Source organism: Drosophila innubila, assembly GCF_004354385.1.
Source record: "Drosophila innubila isolate TH190305 chromosome 3R unlocalized genomic scaffold, UK_Dinn_1.0 2_E_3R, whole genome shotgun sequence".
NCBI classification, from domain to species: Eukaryota; Metazoa; Arthropoda; class Insecta; order Diptera; family Drosophilidae; genus Drosophila; species Drosophila innubila.
Window position 1 is genome coordinate 1,838,293 of NW_022995380.1, and position 23,235 is coordinate 1,861,527.

Sequence of the window (23,235 nt, forward strand, 5' to 3'; positions counted from 1 at the left end):
AACTAATACGGGTTTTTATGTTGAAACTTGTAACTAACATGGGGAAATTATGATAGAGACTAGAATTTAATTTTTTTAACAATGTTTATATCAAGCCTTTTTTTAAAATTATCTTAGCCGTAGTAACTGTGTTGGAATTTATTAACAATCGGGATAATTCAGTTAATTACAGGCCACACACAAAATACACATACATATGTACTTACAAACATGCTTAACGACTTATCTGAAGCGATTTGCCATTTCCAACTTACAAACACACATGTTTATAGTCAGCCAAATACAACAAAGGGCTCTAATTACACGTATTTTAGTTCGTTTCTGGCCTGATTAGGGTTATTGCCTTGGACATACAGAATTGTTACAGATGTTGGAACAGCAGCCACATGAACGGATAAGAATAGTTAGGAGAAGAAGAGATTAAACGGAGAAACAGGAAGAAATCTGAAAATAATCCTTTAAAAATATACAAAAGAATCTGAATATTGGAGTATTTACTTATATTCTTCAAATCAGAAAACAAAAAAAGTATTTTAACTGAAAGTTTAATAATAGTGTGTAGCTGAAAAAAATTTTGACAAATTGATTCAGCTTATCGAATAATAAAGAGTTAAAGTAACAAATAATGTTAAAATTCCAACTTTTTTCCGAATGGTTCTAAATTCTAGAAAATTAACAGATTAACACAGATCTAAAATTATATTATAATAAAGTAAAAGTCCTTATTTTATATTTCCAAGGATTCTTCTAGAAATTAGATTCTAGAAAATTATATTTATTCATTCAACATCCTTTTACAAATTTTATTTTTGCTTAGTATTAAAATTATTAAATAAAAGAGAAACATACAATTTTTAAATAATAAAATAAATATTGTGTATGTTATTGATTTCTAAGGAAATTGAGACTCCTTATAAGTCATTTTATTTAACAAATTAATGACAATTTTCAATAAACATATTTTAAAAGTTTCGGAGTTTTTAACTATCAATAATTATTGATAATTAGTTTTAAAAAAATGTATACCAATTTACGTTGTTATAATAAAGTATTGAGTAAAATCGTCTTTTCACTCCCCAAACAAGATAATCGTAATACGGAAAACCTTAAAAAAAAATTGTGTTTACCTGTCAACGGCAAAGTTAAATGTGAAGTCCAAAGAAAATCTTGCTAATAAGAATTCGTTACAGCATTCCGTGCATGTTTCGAATTTATTTTTGAACTATCAACCGACAATCAACAAATTAGCAGGTGGACACCCACAACATGACCAGAAAAATTTCGATTATGCATAAATTGATTAGAGTAACTGCTCCAGTTGTAGCACGAGCAATGCCAGCCAGTTGAGACAGTAATAGATGGAAAATACTTGTAATATGACGCCCTCTTGGCAAATATGTATCTTTTTTAACAACAAGTTGGGTAGCTTCATAATTTATGCGAATATGCGACGGCCCCATAATTCTAGGCGGAGAATTGCTGAACCTCCATACACACCCGCAAATCTGTCAGTCGTATCAGATCCACGGGTAAAGTGCCAACAATTTTCCAAGATACACCTATGCTTCGGTTAACAGCCTACATTAAAAGCGAAAAAGATTGTCGTAAATATAAATACCTCAAAATGAATAGGATTAAATAAACATTTCAATAAATTTGTTTTTAAGTGTAAAATAAAGACATATATAATGAATTTTTGAAATAATTTTATTTTTACTAAAACGTAATTAAAATAATTTATATAAAACTTAAAAAAGTTTTCTTAAATTTTAAGCAATATATTTGTAGAACTTAATTGAGATTTCGATTTAAAAACAATATTTAACTTTTACGGTTTAACCTTTGGATGGTTTCTTCCAAATTTGTAAAATAGTGGTAAATTTCATCTTGGTCTAGGAATTCCCGGACCAAATAATCAAAAATCAGAGATTAAATTTGCAAATACAAATCGTTCACTTTGAGGGTGAAAGTAAACATAAGCGTACGTGTTATCAAATTCATGAAGTTCATTATAAGAGTTATACTATAGTATTGCTCGGCACGTCGCCAGAGTTTCCTCTGCAATTAAGAGATTTGGTCAGTGGGCTTAAAGCACTGTTAAGATTTGGCTAACACTCCGTCCGCTGTATTTCCTTTTCCTGGTTTGTGATTATCTCCAACCACAGAGAGGGTGTTTCTGTCCATCCAACCATCCATCAATGTGGTTGGTTAACCCTCAAGTGAATAAACGTTGCGTTTGCCTCACTCCTTGCAGGTGAAATTGTTCGATAATCATCTGGGGACTTGAAGTATCTCATTATTCAGTAGTCAATTTCAAGATTGCCGTTGCACGTGGTAATTCTCTCTGGATCTGCTTGAGTTACCTTACAACTTTTATTATTTCGAAATTACTTATGAGGCATGCATTGCTTATCAGCGAAAAAAACAACTACCTTTTGATCTTGGCCAGAGTAAAACGCATTAAATTTAATCTCCAGCTATTTATAGCCTTAAAGGTGGTAATTGCTTTTAATTATAGGACTTATCAGGCATTAAAGTTTCAGGAAAATTAAAACTCTATTGCAATGTGGGGAATTTGTTTACTTTTTTTTGGCCGAGTCAAGAAATGCCGAATAGCATCTCTTAACGAATATTTATTAATTTTTTCGAATTTTTTTTAACTTTTCCTTTTTGACTTTTAGTAACTTCTTAACAAATGTAGGTACATATTTAATAAATAAATCAATATTAATAATAAATATAGGAAAAAAATAAAATAGTGTTGTCATAAGCTAATGCAAATTTAAAGGACTTATTACATATAATTTTTCTCTAAAATATTTATATTAAAATTGTAATGGCAAACATTGAAGCACCCTAACAAGTTCTATGAACACATTTTCTTAGTGATAGTTAACTGATGCACTACAGTTATTTAGTTTTACTCCAACTATTTTTACTCAATAAATGTATAGTACTTGTCACATACAGTAAGTCAAGGAATTATTTTGACGAAAAGATACACACTGTTTGTTATTTTCTAAAATGTTTTTGCTTATTTTTTCTTTGAATTTCACTTTAAAACTTGTGTAAATATAATATAAATGTTTCTTTTGAAAAATAAAGTGAGTGAAAATAAATCATTTTCTACTAATTTTCTACAAACTAATTCCATGAAATATTCCCTTCAGAATTATTTGACTTCGAATAGTGACACACCCAATGCTTTCTATGTACACACGTTCGAAATTAAAGCGCATGTGCAGATTAACTACAGTTACTTACTTTTACTCCCACTTCCTACACTCGCCAAATGGCATTGATCAATGCCAAAACCAATACAAGCACACAAAAGTCTCCAAAAATGCACAGACACACGCATAGATGAATGGGGGAGACTTAAAAATGTGTAAGGGAATGGCGATATCATTTTCGTTATAGCGATGGCGACATTCAGAAGTGATTTTAACAGCGTGCCGAACACTTACACCGACCGCCTGACGGCATTAAAAAAAAAGCTAACCACGTGTTTCCAGCAGTGGCGACATCAGCTGCATAAACATCACCATCAACCGAAGCAACGTGTCAGTGGACAATTCTATAAGTTCTTTTTGCGAGCGGACTGTTCTATATTGGGCGAGAAAGTAACGTATTTGCAAAAATTCAAAAAGGTTTTCACAGCACGCCAGAATTTGGCGGGAACTCAAACAGCAGCAGAGAGTCGAGCAGAGCTTGTGAACCTTATCAGCCAGAAGGAGGAGGAGCAGGAGCAACAGCTACATATTGTAGCCACGCTTTTCTCATCGACATTAATATCAAAATATAGCTCGAAAAATTCCATCAACTCCGACATGACCATCATGGAAGACACATACATTAGGGTGCGCGACGAGCACCCTGAAATTGATGTTGAGATACGCGCCATACTGCTCGCCCATGCCCAGAATGGTATCACGATATCGAGCATCAAAAGTAAGTGATCGATAATAATCGGAATAATCTAATCTTGACACGTGTGGTACATTTGTAACTAAACAGGTACATTTATCAATCGGGACTCCCGAGTCGGGAGTAGTGCTTTTCAAAACGGTACAGTTTATTATATAAAGCATATGAAAGTTGGTACCGAAAAAGAAAACCTGCAAAATGTGTACAGGGTGTTTTTTCTAAGTGACAATCATGCTTACAATCAAGGCTGCCACTTAATATACTTAATAAAAATTTCTTGTATAATTTTTGTTTAAAAATTTTTTTAAATTATTTTATTTTACTATCTTTAATATAAAATATTTTTTAAATTAATTTTGGGGGAAAAAAATCAATTCAACAAAACTTCCATATTGATCGCTTGCGTTAAATCTTAAGCAATATATAGTTAAATTATAATTGAATTCATTTCAATTTTTTGAAATGCTCTCATTTACAAATTCACATAATTACCTTATCTCAAATTTTATGGTACAATACCTTTAATTTAATTTAATACTTCGTCCCTTACAATTCACATAAATTTAAAATTCGTTAAGACTACAAAAAGTGTACAACTTGGAATAAAACAGATTCAATGTACCAAAGACAAGGAAGTGTACCAGTTTTAGTACAAATGTGACAGCCCTGCTTCAAATGATTTCGATAAATAAATCGATAGGCTTTGGACTGATTCCGTTATTTTAAAAAAAAACACGTTTGCAATTATTCAAAGTTAATTTCAACTAATTTTTTTTATTTATAGATGAATATCGACAATTGACGGGCAATGCATTTCCGCTTCACGACAACATCACAGACTTTTTGCTTACCATACCGCATGTTACGGCGGAATGCTGCAAGTCTGGCAAACGCATCTTTAACATCAAGCCAACCGAAGATACCCGACACCTGCACGAAATGATACTGAATCAGCGGCAGCGTGAAAATGTTAGCAACAATAACAACAACAACATTATGTACGCACAGGAACCGCCACGTTTGTGGCGGTCCCAATACAAGCGTCGATATCCGCTAAAGCTGAACAACAATATGAACATTAACGAGAAACCGCCAGCTGTAAAGATGGTTCCAGTGCAGTCCCTGGCCACGGCTGCAATGGAACCCTTTGGTGTCTATCAGGACAACTGGAAGCATCTGTAAGTTAACGAGGAGGTGTTGCTCACATCTTTCCCACTTTATCTATTTATATCAGGGACCGTAATCATTATAAGTTATATTACAAAAATTTATTGGTAATGATTATATTTACATTTTTTTATGATTATTCTTAAATGATTTTTTTTGCTTAAAATAAAACTCAAAAGTATTGGCGGTCCTTTTACAAGGATATGCTATAATATTGGTGAAAAGTCTAACACGAACGAAATAAATAAAAATCATTATTGAAATTTTTTTTTTTTACCAAAAATTTTGATTATGGTCTGAGTTTTATTAAATAACTCAAAACTAATGATTGTCATTGAAGAAAAACGTAAAAATTCAGAAATTTGATAATTATGGCGGAAATGCAGAGATTGTAAAATAATACAAAATTTTAGTGTGAATCGTTTTTAAAAAAAAATAATAGCCATTATTTATTGTCCCTACTTTATATATTTGCAGCAACAATCAGTATCAGCTATCGCAGATGGCAGCTCAAAACAACAACAACAACATCAACAATAACATCAACAATAACATCTACTCTATTCGTTCGGATCCTGCACAGCTACAGATAGCACCTCCGCCGGCAGAGCATCAGCAGCTGGAACAGCATCAGATTGTAGAGTATACACATAAGCGGCGTCATGAATTCACGCCAACGCCAACAACATTGTCATGTCCATCCCAACATGACTCCATGTTCACCATCAACTCAGACTATGATGCATATCTATTGGATTTTCCGCTGATGGGCGATGATTTCTTCTTATACTTGGCACGCATGGAGTTGAAATGCCGTTTCAAAAAGTGTAAGTCCAACTCAGACAGCAACGAAATACGTAAATATTCACATCTCGACATAATCCATAGATGAGAGGGTGCTACAGTCTGGTTTGTGCATCTCTGGCCAAACCATAAATGCCGCACGGCAACGTCTGCAACATGTTGAACTACCCGAGTTGACACAAATCATTGTTAACATCGGTTCCGTTGACATAATGCGGGGCAGGCCGTTGGTTCAAATCGAGCATGATTTCCGTCAGCTAATCAAGGAGATGCACAACCGAAGATTCGTGCCTGTGCTGACCACGTTGGCACCGCTAGCCAACAGACGCCACGACCAGCAGACAAGCGACAAAGTGTTGCGATTCAACAAGTTTATACGCAGCGAGGGACGACACCTAACAGTCATTGATATACACTCGTGTCTGATTAATGAGAATGGTGTTGTGCGTTTCGATTGCTTCCAGAAGTGAGTGATCAGATATGTTTTAGTTGACATACAGATGTATTTATTGATTTTCTATGCGACTGTCTAAAAATATTACTCAGAATACGAAAATTCGGAAGAAAAAATTAGGAAAACAAAATCAGAAATCCAAAATTATGAATCCAAAATTAGGATTCCAAAATTAGGAGTACAAAAATTGGGAGGACCAAAATAAGGAAAGCAAAAATTAGGATAAAAAAAATTTAGAAGACAAAAAAAAAAAGGAAAAGCCAAAATTTTGGGTTTTGAACTTTTCCTATTAGAAAAACGTTGTCTACTTCTACTTAATTTGAATAGGTTTAAGATTTAAATTTAAAATTTTGAATACTACGGGATGATTGCATCCAAATAATTTTTGTCTTTCCAATTTGTTTTTCCAATTTTAGCTTTTTCCTAACATTTGTCTTCGCAGTTTTTGACTCTAAATATTTTTCTTAGTTAAAATTCTTAATTTATGATTCGTATTTTTGTCTTCCAAACTTTGGAAAAATCTTAAATTTAATTCTTTGTTTTTTAGTTTCCTTTTTTATTCCTTTAAAAAAATTTTGAATTCGTATATTTATCAATATAAATGTATATTTATCAATATAAATGTATATTTCCAGCGGGCCACGTAGTGTGACGGGCTCACCAGAGCCACATGTATTCTGGAACAAAATCGGACGGCAGCGAGTGCTGCAGATGATCGAACAAAATTTGGAATATCACTAAGGCTGATCGGGTTACAATGGGTGGAGTCAGTCGATCTGGCACCGGTTATAAAGCTTGTACAAAAGTTTTACAATTATTCAAATGACGGCATGCTGTTTTTAAAGGAAATTTCATTTCAAATGTTAATTTTTAATGTGTTTTATGTTCGTTTTGTCATGTGTTAGTCCTTAGTTCTTGAAATTAAATGTGATAAATGTGTTAAATTTATGTTCTATGTTCATCTTCTGTCACTTTAAATAACTCTCTTTTGTTGTACATCGAATTTTTGTTCACTGTTTTTGCAGCTATCCCAAAAACTCTGTCTAAAATTCGATTCATAACCAAAATTGAGTTATCAAATTTATTTTCCCTGTCATTTTTCATTGAGATTTGAGCACAGAGCTTAATGAAAAATGCGATCGCAACTAATGCATTGCAATGTTATAAACTGTATTCTTTCCTTTCGTTTTTCTGGCCAACTTTGCCCATGCTCATGTATATTAACTGCCTTTCTCTGTGCACAGAATATATATACATTTGAGACATGTGTAATTTTGGCTTAATGAAAATGTATTTGCTTCATTTAACAATTCGCTTCCAAAAAATCAACGCCGCGGCTGATTTAATTTTTGTGTTTAAGCCATAAAATTAAGTGAAGCAATTGTGCAATTTTCGTGATTCCGTCCTAAAGCTTATACAAATTGTACACTGTATATTAAACAGGCTAATTCCAAGTGCGCGCCACACTAGCATGTTTTTTTACAGTGTACGAAAACAAGTAATAAAATATTAAATTTAAATTATTGCCTTTTTTCAAAGAAATATTTCTCATTTGGCCAAACTATTGTAATTATAAACTAATTTATTATCTTGTATGTATGTTTAATGTATGTGATGATGTAATATTTTTTTTTTTGTATGTCCAACCATAACAAGCAATGTAAAATAAAAAAAAAAAATGCAAAAAAATAAAAACAAATGGGGAAAAAATATAAAAAAATCTATTTTTGTTCGGAATAGTGTTTGATTAATCAAAGTTTAATGTTATGAATTAAAATCAATTATTTCAAAAAATAATTTGATATGATTTTTAAATTTCAGTACAATTACAAAAATGTATCTGCCTAAATTAACAATTACTAATTTCTCAAATGTAAACTTTATTCATCTTATTTGAATAGTTTTAATTATAATAATTAATAAACAAAAATGGGAACACGTGTCTGCTCATAATGTTCACTTAATTTCTAAATGAGCAAAGGGTTAACATAATATTTCTTCAACAAACATAAGCAATAGTTTTCTTATCTTAACAGTATTAATATGGCTAGAACTTATATGATTCACTTAATTTGCATAAGTTCAAAGGACTAATATAATATATATAATAATTATAACCTTAAGCCAAATCCCATTTTTCAATTAAGGTTTTTGTTAATCAATTAATTAATATTTAAAAATGTGTTGAACCAAGTCAATATTTCTTTAACATTTTTAGAATCGCACTCTTTGAGTATGAATAGAAGTAGGATTGGATTTGATGAGTTTCGAACATGTGAAAATCTAACTCGCGATCATTGTGGGAACGCCATCCACATTTCTCGCACATAGCTGGATCAATGACCTCTTCGTGGACTTTAATTAAATGTCGATGGAACTCTGAATAGGACGGTATTCTCATTGGATGCCCATCCTTGCCGCACAGCAAACAAAACCAGGGGCCTTAAAAATATAAAATTTTATTAATATATACGTCATAGATGGCATGAGATTAAGTTACCCATAGTATTCTCCGCTCCAAGTGAAATTAATGCTTGCAACGCCTTGCTGTTCAATTGTCCCTGCTCCGCTGCAACTGCCAACGAATTGTCAGTCAATGGATCAATTGAAGGATCGTTAGATTCATTGTCGCTTGCCGGGAGATACGTCTCGCTGCTAAATTGTCCTTGCTCCGCTGCAACTGCCAACGAATTGTCAGTCAAAGGATCCATTGAAGGATCGTTAGATTCATTGTCACTGACCGGGAGGGACGTTTCGATGCCTATTTGCACCTGCTCCGCTGCAACTGGTGACAACGAAGTGTCAGTCAAAGGATTAGTTGAAAGATCGTTAGATTCATTGTCGCTGCTCAAGTTCTCCTGCTCGGGTGTAACGGTCCCAGTCAATGGAGTATTATATTCATTGTCGCTAGCCGGGACGGAAGAAGATGTTCCAAATACTGAATCACTATCGGATGATAAACTTGTGTCAATAAGTTTCCGTAGCTTCTTCTTGTACTGGACAATAGTTTCATCCCGCTTTTCATTGCCAGCCATAAGCATTTCATTGAGAACATTTAAGGCTTTCACGTTTCCATCCCGCTCCCCAAGTGCACATTTGAGTTTGCTTAGTTCATCTTCAAGCTTGAAGATTAGAAAAATATTAAAAATTTTAAAAATATGGATCTTTTTAGGCGATACCTTTGACATTTGCAGTTTTGAACATTTAATTTCTTCTTTGTTCTCAGCATCTTCCTCCAATAACTTTTCATAATTAACTTTTAAGGCTTTCACGTTTCCATCCCGCTTCTCCAGTTCACATTTGAGTTTGCTCACTTGATCTTTCAGCTTGAAGATTACAAAATTATTAAACCAAAAAAAAAATTGAGCTATTTAAGCATTACCTTTGACATTTCCAGTTTTAAGCATTTAATTTCTTCGTCTTTCTCAGCATTTTCCTCCAATAACTTGTTGTTTTCAGGCAGCAACTCCTCAATTTGAGCAGCAGTTTGTAGCTTACATGGACAATTTAAATTTAATTGCATTTCGCGCTCCAACTTCCGCTGTAAATTATTTAATTGAAAGCGAAGCCTTTGATTTTCTTTTCTCTCGACTTGTAAAGCTATCAGGAAGCTATTCGGATCAAGTGACCACTGCTGATACGGATAATATCCAAAACCATAGCTACCCATAGCTGGATATTGAAACATCTGAGGTTGTGGAACAAAATACATCCCCAGATTGGGTGTCAGATGTTGCTGCTCTGAACGATGCTTGCCAATTGGGCTAATCATATTTATCCTTCCTTTAGCTAATGAAAAAAATAATTAATTAATGTTCTTGTCTGTGTATTTTTTTTTTTCATTTACTATTTCGGCGCTAATAAATTGAGCTATCGGAATTTTGTGTAGATCGATATACATATACTATAACTAGGGATGTGGAAACAGCGATATATCAATACAGCAGCAAAACTATCGAATCATGCGCGCACTTTTAATAAAATTTAAGCGATCGTTTAATTAATCAATTTTAATTATAAATTAAATTTTGTAAATGTGGTTCCTTAAATAAATGTTAAGTGCCAGCTGTGTCAAAATTTCAGGCTTTAACTTTTTGCAAAGAAATCTTTTTGAAAAAAAGGTTTAAAATGAAAAATGAGCTTTTACGAATTAAAGAATACCAGACGTAAAAATTAACTGTAATTTTTTTTTTACAGGTGCCACGTCTTTCACTTTATTAGTTCAATTTTACTTAATCCGAGCGATTTGATCAAAATCGGTAAAAAATAAGGCCGGCGCAGCATTAAAATGGAACCTATTTTAAATTTTATTTGAAAAATTCTAGCTTTAAATTTATAGAAATTGCTAATATTTATACATCTTGGAAATTGATCACAATATGAAAATGAGCGGCAAGCTTGCCAGCTCGTTCGTTGTCGCTACATGACTATTAAAACAAGCTGGCAGCACTGGAGCAAGCATTCTGAATCATTCGAAAGCTTCCGAAAATAGCTAATTTTGCGATGCAAAATATATAAAATACTAGCTAACTTTCTTAGCACCGGCATCTCGGCAATTATTGCCAAAAAAAATTTAAGCTGCGCGCTTTGAGTGAGGAGCAAATTGTCAATAAGGAGTAACGCCGTTAAATTATCTACCTAAAATATACCAGACAATTGTGGTATATCTGATGGTAATACAAAATACTGAATCAGTATTAGAACGTGTTATTGGTCGCGTGTGGCCACACTGGAAAATTTAAATTTAGTTTAATGCAAGTTTCATATTGCAAACATTGAATTAAATTAATATTTTGATGAAAATTTTAAATTCGAAATTAGATAAAATTTAGAAGAACATTTTTATGAAGGTTTGAAGTTCGTCACCCCAAGGGAAGAGAAGTTAGAAATTTAATTCTAAAAAAAAATATAAAAAATTCTAAAGAATTCCAATAACTCTGCAAAAATTTTAAAACTTCTATCCTCAAATATTATGAAGAATTCCAATTTTCAATTTTATTAAAATGAGACAAGTTGCCAGATCGGGAAATTATGCACGGTGGCAGCCTTTGCCTAAAAGCTAAGTTGGCTGTTGCTGAATCTAGCTGACTGACAAGCAGTGAGTGACTAAAATTTATTTCTGTTGAAACAAGTGCCAACAAATTTTAGATTAGTTTGATACATTTACAGTTCGAAATGGCTTCTTTTTTGGCACGCACTGGTAGTACACTCATCGAATCAGTAAAACCCAAAACAGTTGCAAAGGTAAGTGTCCTGCAACGTTTTTAAATGCACAAACTATTCGTGGTACATTTACATAATTGCAAAAAGCTGCAAAATGACAAGGTGAATAAATGGTACGCTCTCGCTCTCGCTCAAATGAGAGGGCAAGAAGCGAGCAGCCACCTGACTGGCGGTCTTTTCGATCAATTTGTTTTATTATGCATGTGTGTGTGTATGTGACGCAACTGCGATGATAAAATAAATGAGACCTTGAATGCCGCTATGTGGGTTTCTTTTATCAATGGCCAATGCCAACTGTTGCTGTCGCTGCGGCCGACTGTCGAGCCCACTAATTAAAAACTGAATCTATGCGAATTCGATTTGATTATCATCTTGATACGCCGTTATGCGACGCGTCGCTTTTAACCGATTTTTCGATTGCAAATCTTGTTTGTGTTTATGACCTACAAATAATATGTACATACGTATGCTATGCGTCATTTTTTTTTTTTTTTTTGAATTATATTAACGTATCTCGTGACCATTTGTTAATTAAAACTTTTTGTGTTGCTGCCCACAGATCCTCAGCTATGCTCCCATTGGTCTTCAGCAGGTGAGAAACCTTAATGTACAGGAACATGTATCGTACACACTCCTCAACGAAGGCAACATCTCAACTCCCAAGTAAGTACTATATAGTAAACAGCCTTCGGTCCAAAGATCAAATAAAGCTTGGACTTTGGGTTTGGTTTCTCTATCAATTAAAAACAGTTGTATAAATAAATCCAAGATTGATTTGCATTATTATTCTGCTGCAAGTTCTGGTAAACAAACCGACAGCTGATGGGTAGCACTGATAAGATAAGGCTATTTCCTAGAGTCAAGTTACTATTAAAAATTTAAATATATAGTCATACAAAATTAAAATATGTATAATACAAAACGAAAATATAAATATTTATATATAATATAATATTTAAACATAATATACTTAATTTTTGTGACTTGATTTCATTTTCAAATGTTCCTTAAATCATTTAATGGCTCTTACCGCCTATTTTGTGATTTTTGATTAAAATCCTTTTTACTTAACGAAAAATTGATTACTTTAAACTAAAATATTTTGTTGATATTATTAAAATTTAATATCCAGTCAAAATGATGCAAATTATATATATTTAACACTGCAAGCATATATGTTCCACCCATTTATAACGTTCAAAAACGAGATATTCAAAAAATCAAATGAATTAAATTTTCTTTATAAATATTTCAAAGTAAGCAATTGCACCAAAATCATAGAAAGTGTAATTAAAATGGATGGCATGCAAGTGATAAATCTATTTAATTATATAGAAGAACATCGAAATAACCCTGAAGTAACACAAAAATTCACAGACTCGTCTGCTGTTCCAAATGAGACTTTGAATTGTGTGTAAGACTGATAAGAAATGCTGACGCGTTGCCTTGTTATCATCAATTAACTCTTGGTTTGGGTTCACTGGGTCATAAAAGCGAAATGGACTTTAAATGTTTCCCGAATTCAATGATGACTAATCTTCTCTTTGCAGATTTGCCGTTGCCAAGAATGGCAAGGAGGCCGTTGAGATTGCCCAAAGGCTGAAGACAGATAATCTGGTGCTGAAAGCCCAAGTTCTTGCCGGTGGCCGCGGCAAGGGTACATTCAAGAATGGACTCAAGGGCGGTGTCCGTGTCGTCTTCAGGTAAATTTGTTTGAAAATCTATTTATTTACATAGTTTTAAAACATTGTTTGTTGCACAGTCCGGAGTCTGCCGGAGATTTTGCCAGCAAGATGATCGACCAGCTGCTGATTACCAAGCAAACTGGTGCAGCTGGCCGGATCTGCAAGAAGGTAATGGTTGCCGAGCGAAAATTCCCACGTCGTGAATTCTACTTTGCCGTTATGATGGAGCGGGCGTTCAATGTAAGTACAGAAGATATTTTAGTAAGGCAAAGTATTAAATGATATGCCTCTTTAAATGGATAGGGTCCAGTGCTAATTGCATCAAAGGAGGGTGGCGTTGACATTGAAGAAGTCGCCGCATCGGATCCCGACGCCATTCTATACGAGCCCATTGACATTGCCAAGGGTCTCACCAAGGAGCAGGCCTGCAAAATTATTGAAAAAGTTGGACTAAGCGACAATGCTGATGAGCATGTCCAAATGCTGCTTAACATGTACAAGTTGTTTGTCGAAAAGGATGCTCTATTGGTTGAGATCAATCCCTATGCTGAAGATGCCATGAGTGGTTGTAAGTTGAACTTTCCCCTAACTTTCTATCATCTTTTCTAATTAAATAACTCCTCATTTAATCTCCGCTAATCCTTGATTCACTGTACTCGTATTCATTTATGTGTCTTTCAAACTAATGCTGCATCTAATCTCCATTAATATTGATCTTCAAAGGCTGTAAGTACTAATCACAAATCATTTAAGTGACTAATAATACTTAAATACTCTGTATTTAAATAGTGCAGAGCTATTAGTTTTTATTGTAAGTCAATTAATTATTTTTTAAATACCTGCATCTACTGTCAATTGTAGTCTTTGCCCTCGATGCCAAGCTGCGTTTCGACGACAATGCCGAGTTTCGCCAAAAGGAACTGTTTAGCATGCGGGACTGGACCCAGGAGGATCCCAAGGAGGTTGAGGCTGCCAAGTACAACTTGAATTATATTGCGCTGGATGGTACCATCGGTTGCATGGTGAATGGTGCTGGTCTGGCTATGGCTACCATGGATATCATTAAATTGTACGGTGGTGAGCCGGCTAATTTCCTGGATGTTGGAGGTGGCGCCACCGCTGAAGCAGTCAAGGCGGCATTCAAGATCATTACGTCGGACAAGAAAGTCATGTGTTTATTAGTTAACATCTTTGGCGGTATTATGCGCTGCGATGTCATTGCCGAGGGTATTATTGCTGCTGCCAAGGATCTAAATCTGAACTTACCCATTGTTGTGCGTCTGCAGGTGAGTTTTGCCCATCTAGATACCCTTAACATCAACTAAAATTTATTTGATTACAGGGCACCAAGGTAAAGGAAGCCCGCGATTTGATTCGATCATCGGGTTTGAAGATTTTGGCTCGCGATGATTTGGATAAGGCTGCTGATATGGCTGTGCACTTGGCACAAATTGTTAAGCTGGCTCGTGAAATGAATATGGATGTTAACTTTGAAATTCCCGATGCCCAGAAGTAGATCAACAATTCAATAAACGGCTAAGTCAACCATAGAGCCCACGTAGAACACAGACGAGAGAACAACACAAACAAAAATACACACAAACATTTACTCAACAAATTAGATACAATTTACATAAACTCCAACTACAACTCATTGCTTCGTAGTTAGAAATACATATAAAAATATTCGTATTGATCGATTTCAAGTAATTGAACATTTTTTGCAAAAATTTAACGACCTTTAAGATGGAGTAACATTATTATTGATGTGTGTTTGTTGGTCAAACCAGAGTCTAGCATACCTATAATATTAATTTTTCGAATAATCCTAAGAGTTGCGAGTTTCTTGCACCTGTACAACATTGTAAGCGTAAAAACAAATGTATTGTTATTAGCACGAAACTTATAAATAATAGCAAAAGCCTAAAACACAAAATCTGGTCTAACGTCAATGTGATTTTTGCAAAACTCATTTAATTTATTGAAACTGCAAGCTGCTTTAAAAGTAGTAAGACAACGTGTAATTATGCTATTTAAACTGTTTGCTTTAAATTAAAATCCTATTGATACAACGTACATATTTTAGAAATTGCTTCATTATTATTTGTTGCTTCATTATTATTTGTTGCTTCATTCTGTACAAAATTGCATTTTAAGATCATTCGTTTGACATTCAAAATGTTAAAACATCTGTTGCTTTATGAATAGCAAACGTATGGTCATATAATGTTCAATCGAAATACATTTATTAATTCATAATTCTCTAGGGACGACAAATGCAAAAAGAAAAAGTAAGGAAGTGGATCTAGCCGAAAATTGAAGAATAACCAGACCTAAAACGACAAATTTTTGGATTTATGCAAGTTTGAGTTAAGAAAAATAATGCAATCCTTAAATTTTGCAGAGTTGACGATTGAATGCCAATAACCGTAGTCCTGATCTTTCCAATATCAATCAAAATTACAAAAAATAAACCAGTTTAGTTTGAAATAATCAAAATTGATCAAAGGTTCGCCAATGGACGTTTTAATTTATTTAGCTATATGCTTGTATGTAGCTAGTTATTGTAGGGAGAGAGTTAAGGAGCTGCTTTAGAAACGATCGACTAGAGAAAGTATATGCGTCTGTTCCTGTTCCCGCCAGTCGGTGTCGCCGTCTCCCAAGTTTCCAGCGTACTCTGAAATTAGATAGATTTTTACCACGACTTAAAGCTGGAATTTGTTGAGCACTTACCACGCATGATGCTTCTGATGGTTTTCATTGAAGCGCTGCGTAAATTTAGAATTTGTAGCACCCGTTGCTTGACCGTCTCCGTGGTGGCGCTAACCTCCAGCAGGATATAGTCGATCCGCTGCAGCGTAAACAGACCGCCAGTCAATCGTTTAATGTAATTATTCTCCGCCTCTTCATCCTCATCGATGCCACTATCCTGATAAGCAAATTTGATAAGTTAATAAATGATAAATGCATATGCAAGTTAAAGATTACCTTAGGCTGTTGGTCAATTTCTCTGTCAATGGCCTCCACTTTGGCCAAATACTTGAGATGCAGCTCCAGCAGACGATCAACCTTCTCGTGATCGTTCTCCGTGAATTTGGCCAACATACGCTGGCGTTGGGTCCCTTTGCAATTGCGCAGCATGGATGCAATTACGGAACACACATGCTCCTCGTGCTCGTCCACGGAGAGCAGACGCTGCTTGTTGCGCTTTGGCGTCTTCATGAACAAGGGGAAAATGGTGCGCAGACCGAGAATCTCTACAAATTTATTGCAGTTCTCGCGCCCATCCTGGCCAGCCATAGCATGATCGAGCACTTTAAGAGATCCATTGCGCGACATTTTCTTCTCTCTGAGCATCAGATTCATTAGCTGTAATCCTTCGCCGTTAAGAAACCGATCGCGATTCTCTCGTGCCATCAGTGCGGAGCACATGCAGTTGAATAAGTTGGACATGTACTCCTGTTCTTCGTTGCTGGCCGGATCATGACGCTTGTAGACAGCTAACTGTTGTAGCAGCACATCCACGCCGTCCAATGTGCCAAGGAGTAGGCGATTTTCGTTCTCTGTTTGTATCAATATGGACAGTATCTCGCTGCAATACAGTTTGTTTGGGTCAAAGGGTGATTTGCCCTTAAGACGCTTCAATATCCATGCCAGCAGACCTTGAGTAGCCGCCTCGCGCACAAATTCGCCATCAATCTCTGTCAAATTCTCAACAATGGCCAGCGTATTGTGCACTCCATCGGATTCTTCTTTCACCTGCTCGTTAAGACGTTCAAGATTCTGAACCAACAAAGCACAGATTTGCTCCTTGCGCAGTGCCTCGATTAACGCCTCAGCTCCCTCGCTGCTCTCACCCAGAATATCCACATCAGTGACTTCTTGCAGCAGATCAACGACGGCCACTGCAATGTCTGTATTTTGATGTGCCAACAGCTCCAGCAGACTGTGCAGGCCGTGCAGCTCGACGAGCAGCGGATAAAGATCTGGCACTGTGGCCACTGCTTTCAGCTCCTGTATTACCGTGTGTAAATCGAGTTCCGAGTCCATGAACTTCTCCGGATTATCCGAGAATTTGATCCGCATCTCTTGATTTTTTAGATTTCGCTTTTCAAACACAAGTATCAGCTTCTTAAGACCCTGCTCATCCAAAACATCACCTTCGGCTTCTTCACTTTCAACGTATTTTAGTATATTGAGACGCTCCTCCTCCGTTAGCTCAGGATCAAACTCAAATGAACTGGCGCCAACTGACCCCGACCCCGACCCTGCCGCATTGCCATCATGTGACTTTCTGTAGTTTGCCGTTTCCTTGGCGTCCGCAATGCGACGCATTCGCTTTGACTTTTCATCGCCGCCGCCCCGTTTTCCAATATCACTACTCGCCGGCTCAGGCAGCGCGAAGTCATCGTCGTCCTCATGCGGTCGCTTTGGTGTCTGCTCCGGCTGTGGGTATGCATGACGATATAGTTCATGGGTTGTGCTATTATTGTAGTATCCTATTATATACTTGCCTTAAATGCCAACAGTTCCCCAATATCCATATTCAACCAACAATTTCAATCGTATTATAACAAAAGGTTGCCACCAAGCCCAAAGGATGCCACATAGCAAAATTTTACGATCTGGCAGGTCGTATCATTAATGGTACAATGTCAAAAATAGTAATTTAAAAAAATAGTATCTTTTTTTTTATAAATTTTCTTAATTTTGCAGCTAGAATTTTGAAAATTTAAGCTGAGTTTTTGATAGAACTTTGTCAATTTTTTGGATTAACTAAATTAAACTTTGTGACACAACTTCTACCCCTGAGGCACAACAAATCTCCAGAATTCATAAAAAAGTTCACTTTTATTTTATCCAACTTCGAATTAAATATTTTCATTAAATTATTAATTTTTTGGCAAACTATTGCTAAGAAACTAAAAAAATTATAATTGCGCGCTGTTATCAAATTGTGATCATTGCGAACTGAGATCGGTAACATATTATCGTAGCATAAAATCAAACAATATCGATTGTTGCTCAACGGCAAGTATTTTTTAGTGACACATTTAGCTTATTGATTCTATTGATATACGAAATTGTATTGTAAAGACGGTAATAAATACTTAAGTCTTAGAATCAATATAAGTAGTTGCATTTAGATTGAAAGGAGCAAGAGCTTTCGAAGCTTCGATACTTTTACTTTTAGCTATTTCATTTGATACAGTTTGCCCGTATTCATGCGAAATTCGCGAAATAAATACTTAGAAAATACGAAGAGAAACGTCTATATTACTAACAAAAAGTATAGGTACAAGCTACAAAATATAAATCTCATAACTGCCCAGAGAAAAATAGCACAAATAAAGCAATACTTTGATAGTTTTTAATTTGTTGTTTGATTGTTAGTGCTTTTGTCTATCATACCCCGTCTCTTTTATTGCATGCGCAAAGGGTATAAAGAGATGATTTTATTGAGCTCTGGTTAAGGGTTGTTTTAAAACGATTTTAGGGACGGGCCACACACAGTTCAAGCACACGGAAAAGTCTTTACAACTAAACGGTTCATTAATAGCTGTGGATTTACAAGATTAAAAAAAATCAATGTATGAAAAAAGCTCTTCAAATTTACATATTAGATAAATTAATTCAAATTCTAAACTACAGTGTATTCCATATAGTTATTTCTTCAATACAGTTTTCAAAAAGAGAACTAACGGTATAACTATGTCAGAGAGCCCGAAGCCCGTTAAGAAAGTGCCTATACACTTGCAGAGCGCCCAGAATCGCGTTTATATTCGCAATGGGGAAGTTGTTAATCACGATAAGAGCTTCAAGGCGGACGTTTACATTGAGGATGGCATTATTAAGTATAAAAGAAAACATCTCTCTTGTGTTTGAATCCAAGTTTTATATCCTTTTGACAGATTTGTTGGACCTGCTAGCGAAATTACAATACCTGGAGGCGTGCGCACCATCGATGCAACAGGGAAAATGATTATGCCGGGGGGTATTGACCCCCATACAAGCATGCAACGCCCTTTGGGTGACACTGTCGCCGTTGATGAGTAAGTGAATTAATAAGTATTAAATAAGGCTGCAAACCGCTTAAAAACCGAACCTCATTGTATTTGCACTAAAACTGAAAGTTTTCTAATTATTGTATTCAAAATATTAGACTTTTTATTTTATTTTGTGCCAGTTCCTTAAAAAATAAGTAAAGTGTATAATGTGTTTGTTGAAATGTATGTAACAGGGAGAAGGAGGCTTCTCCGACCCTATAAATTATATATATTCTTGATCAGCATTATTAGCCGAGTCGAAAAAGCCATGTCCATCTCAGTGACTATGAGAGCTAGAGTAACCAAATTTGACACACAGACTCCAATGGCGTGAGACCAAATAAAGTTTTTGTTCAATTTTTGCCACGCCACCGGAAAATAACCATATTGAGATATATCCCTTTTTTAATGGTATTTAACGCAATTTAGCTTTTAGACAGCTTAAGTACCGGTTTTAAATAACGGACGACATGAGCGGCTCAATGGTCTAGGGGTATGATTCTCGCTTTGGGTGCGAGAGGTCCCGGGTTCAAATCCCGGTTGAGCCCGTTTTCAAATTATTTTGCATTCTAATTTTTTTTTTTGCCGCCTTCCCAAAAAGTAATTATTCCAACTCTGACAATTTGTTTTTATTGCCTATACAATAGATAAAAATTCAATTCAGAATTTCATTCCCTTGTCTGACTTGATATCTTTATGTTTATTTTACTCCTTTCTTCGAAAACAAAATATTTCCAAAAGCGAACAAAAATCTTATTCAACACTTTCAATAGTGATTCGAACCTTTTCTTAAACTTCAGAAGTTTGCAGCCTTAAAGTATACCCCTAAAATTGTCAGATATAATATATTAATTGATTGCTTAACAGCTTCTATCGTGGAACCAAAGCAGCAGTAGCTGGAGGCACGACTATGATAAGTGAGTATCCTGAGATCAACATTGGGATATTATTAAGATTATATTTCTTTTGAAATTAGTTGATTGTGTTCTACCAAAGAAACATGAATCGCTGGTTGAAGCCTATGATAAGTGGCGCAGCTGGGCAGATCCGAAGGTCTGCTGTGATTATGCTCTCCATGTGGGCATTACTTGGTGGTCCAAGTCTGTATCTGATGAGATGGCAATACTCTGCAAAGAACTGGGCGTCAATTCGCTTAAAATGTATATGTCCCATAAAGGCGTCTATATGTTGAACGATGCGGAACTCTTAGATGTTTTCGAACGAATTAGGAGTCTCAATGGTGTTGCAATGGTGAGATGACAATTGTACCATGTAAAGTACAACTAACTTACAGTTTTTCTTCTCTAAATTTTAGGTGCATGCTGAGAATGGTGATATTATTGCCAAGAATACCAATCGATTGTTAGCCGAGGGTATTCGTGGACCCGAGGGTCATGAGCTCTCCCGACAGGAGGAAGTCGAGGCTGAGGCCGTACAACGAGCTTGCACTCTAGCTCATCAGGTAAACTGAAATATTTATAAGAAAAGCAAGCTTAAGTAACTTTGGGAAATTTATTTGTTGATGTCTAAGAAATGCGAGTATATTTTCTTAATTTATTATAATTATTGTGTACGAATGCGAAATGTGTCCTGAGATACAGCGATTAACTTAGCTTGAAGTGTGTTGAATTGTGAGCAAATCGATCAATCTCTTGAAGACATCAGAGTTCCTGATCAAGCTTCTGGCAAAGTAAGTTGCCCAAAAAACATGCCCTTTGATTTGACTTAAAGCATTAACGCATTACAACTTCAGCTAACCATATCTCTGTTGATCATCAAATATTTTATTCACAAAAAAGGTTGTATTTATTTTAATCATGTTAAATTATGAATTTTTAGATGAAGACGCCTTTGTATGTCGTTGGTATTACGAGCAAATCTTCTGCGGAAATTCTAGGACGTGCTCGTCGCAGCGGATTCTGCGTGTTTGGCGAAACTCTGGCCAGATCCATTGGCCTTAGCTTGAGCGGTGTGCGAAAATCGGAGCGTATCTATTATATTACTAGTCCACCTATTCGCATGTCGCCAGAAACACCAAGACAACTGATGAAATCTTTGGCATAGTATGCGCAATATTAAATCAGCCTGTTTCTGAACAAAGATTAAATTACGACTTCTTTAACAGCGATGATCTGCAGGTGACAGGAAGCGATAATTGCAGCTTTAATAAGAATCAAAAGGAAATTGGTTCCAACGACTTTACGAAAATCCCAAATGGCGTTAATGGTGCTGAGGATCGTATGTCACTGATGTGGGAGAAGGGAGTGCATCAGGGTCTGCTTGATCCATGTCGATTTGTGGCCGTAACTAGCACGAATGCTGCAAAAATCTTCAATATTTATCCACAAAAAGGAAGAATTGGTACGTTCAAATTTTGAATTGCAAAATATTGTGTAAATTTATATCAAGAGGAATTAACATCCTTAATTATTCTTCCTATGGTAGCAATCTACTTAGTAGTACGTTAAGGCATATGTAATTGAAGCTATGAGTTTAAGATTATACGGGGTATAATATATACATATATTACACAAGTTCCTTAATCTTTTCAGCTGTTGGTTCGGATGCTGACATCATTATCTGGAATCCACAGGCCACACGTACCATTTCCAAGGACACCCATCATCATGCTTGCGATTATAATATTTTTGAGGGTATGACCGTGCATGGTGTGCCTGAATATGTATTGGTGCGTGGCCGAGTCTGTGCCGAGAATGGTGTTGTGCGTGTCGCCGAAGGATTTGGACGTTTCATAAATATGGCCGTGCGACCGCCCTTCGTCTATGATATTATCGAGGGAAAGGTGCAACCATCTGAAGAGCCGCACGAGGAATATCAAAATGGCAGCATGGCCAAGAAATTTGCCGAATTAGACATTCAGATCCCAGTCCATGAGCCAATTTCTGCAATGCTCGCTGGTAATTTACCCATGCCGGCAGAGGGTTCTATCTGCAGCACACCCTCAGTCCGTGGTCGGGTTGATGGCAAACGTGATATGCAGGAGTCATCCTTCTCGATTAGCGGTGAGTTAATGGAAACTCCGTTCTAATCCCTTTTTTATATCATTAAACTGTCTTCTATACAGAGGAACTGGATACTGTAGGTGTACGATCGTGCATCAAAGTTAAGAATCCTCCTGGCGGAAAGTCTTCTGGATTTTGGTAGATGGCAATATCGACTCTGCAAGTCGCACAAAGCGGACGATTTCAGCCAAAATCAGCGCTCATTTGCATTTGGATTTATATACTCATCAATTAGCCACAATATGTACTGTTTAATTTTATTAATGTTTGTCATTATTTTGTTGTGAAAAATAGTTTAATCGCACTAATTTAGTTGAAATTCTATATTAACGTAGTTTCAAAAGTTGTGAAATGTGTTTTCTATTGTTAAAACTTAGACGAATTCCGAGTGAATCATTTACTTAGTCAATCAGTGACTTTATTCAGTTTCAAACTGTTTGGTTTGGAAACAACATTTGTTGGATTTAAGATTTCTACTTAAATTTTATTCGATTCACATTCTGCTTCAAAGTATGTTCCTTGCGAATCTGAGTAATCGAATAACTTAATGATTAATTTTGATAATACACATATTTGTCCTAGTAAATTTAAAATTGATTAAAATCCAGGTAAATTTTCTATGCAGAGATCAATCTCTTTAAATCAAATCCACCGAAATGTCATGAAATCATAAACTATATCGTAAGGCAATAATTTGATGAAAATTGTATTGTTTGCCCTTCTCTCAGTGTTCAATTGAGAAACAAGAAGAAACTTCCCATTATATAGACAAAAGTCTATATTTTCGAATAATTGAAAAGAAATGATTGGTTTGATTTAATTTTACGTTGTAGGTATGCACTCTTTATTTTATTATGATTGACAAACTATGAAAAAACCAAATGTTTCATTCTAGTATATATATT

The 23,235-nt window shown here is 35.4% G+C and overlaps 5 protein-coding genes and 1 non-coding gene across 8 annotated transcripts; 4 read left to right on the plus strand and 2 right to left on the minus strand.

Annotated features, from left to right (window-relative positions):
* Positions 1-3,391: 3,391 nt before the first annotated feature.
* LOC117791418 (maternal effect protein oskar) lies at positions 3,392-7,330 on the plus strand. Its single transcript, XM_034631157.1, has 5 exons — positions 3,392-3,951; positions 4,712-5,105; positions 5,572-5,921; positions 5,983-6,364; positions 6,988-7,330. Exons 1-5 carry the CDS (start codon positions 3,423-3,425, stop codon positions 7,091-7,093), a joined length of 1,761 nt encoding a protein of 586 aa, XP_034487048.1. The 5' UTR covers positions 3,392-3,422; the 3' UTR covers positions 7,094-7,330.
* Positions 7,331-8,215: 885 nt separating this feature from the next.
* LOC117791419 lies at positions 8,216-9,888 on the minus strand. Its single transcript, XM_034631158.1, has 4 exons — positions 9,735-9,888; positions 9,532-9,678; positions 8,853-9,474; positions 8,216-8,794 (listed from the first exon to the last, which is right to left on the minus strand). Exons 1-4 carry the CDS (start codon positions 9,873-9,875, stop codon positions 8,547-8,549), a joined length of 1,158 nt encoding a protein of 385 aa, XP_034487049.1. The 5' UTR covers positions 9,876-9,888; the 3' UTR covers positions 8,216-8,546.
* A 1,551-nt stretch (positions 9,889-11,439) lies between these two features.
* On the plus strand, positions 11,440-15,759 carry LOC117793050 (succinate--CoA ligase [ADP-forming] subunit beta, mitochondrial). Of its 2 annotated transcripts, XM_034633424.1 has the most exons (9): positions 11,440-11,596; positions 12,135-12,238; positions 13,126-13,278; positions 13,338-13,500; positions 13,564-13,828; positions 13,984-13,986; positions 14,122-14,546; positions 14,603-14,772; positions 15,528-15,759. In XM_034633424.1, exons 1-9 carry the CDS (start codon positions 11,528-11,530, stop codon positions 15,553-15,555), a joined length of 1,380 nt encoding a protein of 459 aa, XP_034489315.1. In that variant the 5' UTR covers positions 11,440-11,527; the 3' UTR covers positions 15,556-15,759. The 2 variants fall into 2 exon arrangements, with proteins under 2 accessions (XP_034489315.1, XP_034489316.1); XM_034633425.1 differs by lacking the exon at positions 13,984-13,986 and having other exon boundaries at positions 11,528-11,596.
* Positions 15,760-15,761: 2 nt separating this feature from the next.
* LOC117793048 (beta-catenin-like protein 1) lies at positions 15,762-17,866 on the minus strand. 2 transcript variants are annotated; one of them, XM_034633422.1, is made up of 4 exons: positions 17,775-17,866; positions 16,249-17,706; positions 15,994-16,189; positions 15,762-15,937 (listed from the first exon to the last, which is right to left on the minus strand). In XM_034633422.1, the coding sequence occupies exons 1-4, from the start codon at positions 17,802-17,804 to the stop codon at positions 15,852-15,854; spliced, it is 1,770 nt and encodes a 589-aa protein (XP_034489313.1). In that variant the 5' UTR covers positions 17,805-17,866; the 3' UTR covers positions 15,762-15,851. The 2 variants fall into 2 exon arrangements, with proteins under 2 accessions (XP_034489313.1, XP_034489311.1); XM_034633420.1 differs by having other exon boundaries at positions 15,994-16,192.
* Positions 17,867-18,972: 1,106 nt separating this feature from the next.
* Positions 18,973-22,673, plus strand: LOC117793049 (dihydropyrimidinase-like). The gene is made up of 9 exons (XM_034633423.1): positions 18,973-19,115; positions 19,173-19,313; positions 20,175-20,224; positions 20,284-20,558; positions 20,623-20,769; positions 21,147-21,370; positions 21,433-21,668; positions 21,860-22,330; positions 22,393-22,673. The coding sequence occupies exons 1-9, from the start codon at positions 18,973-18,975 to the stop codon at positions 22,470-22,472; spliced, it is 1,767 nt and encodes a 588-aa protein (XP_034489314.1). The 3' UTR covers positions 22,473-22,673.
* Trnap-ugg lies at positions 19,784-19,855 on the plus strand. Its single transcript has one exon. It is a non-coding gene; the product is annotated as a tRNA-Pro (tRNA).
* Positions 22,674-23,235: the final 562 nt, after the last annotated feature.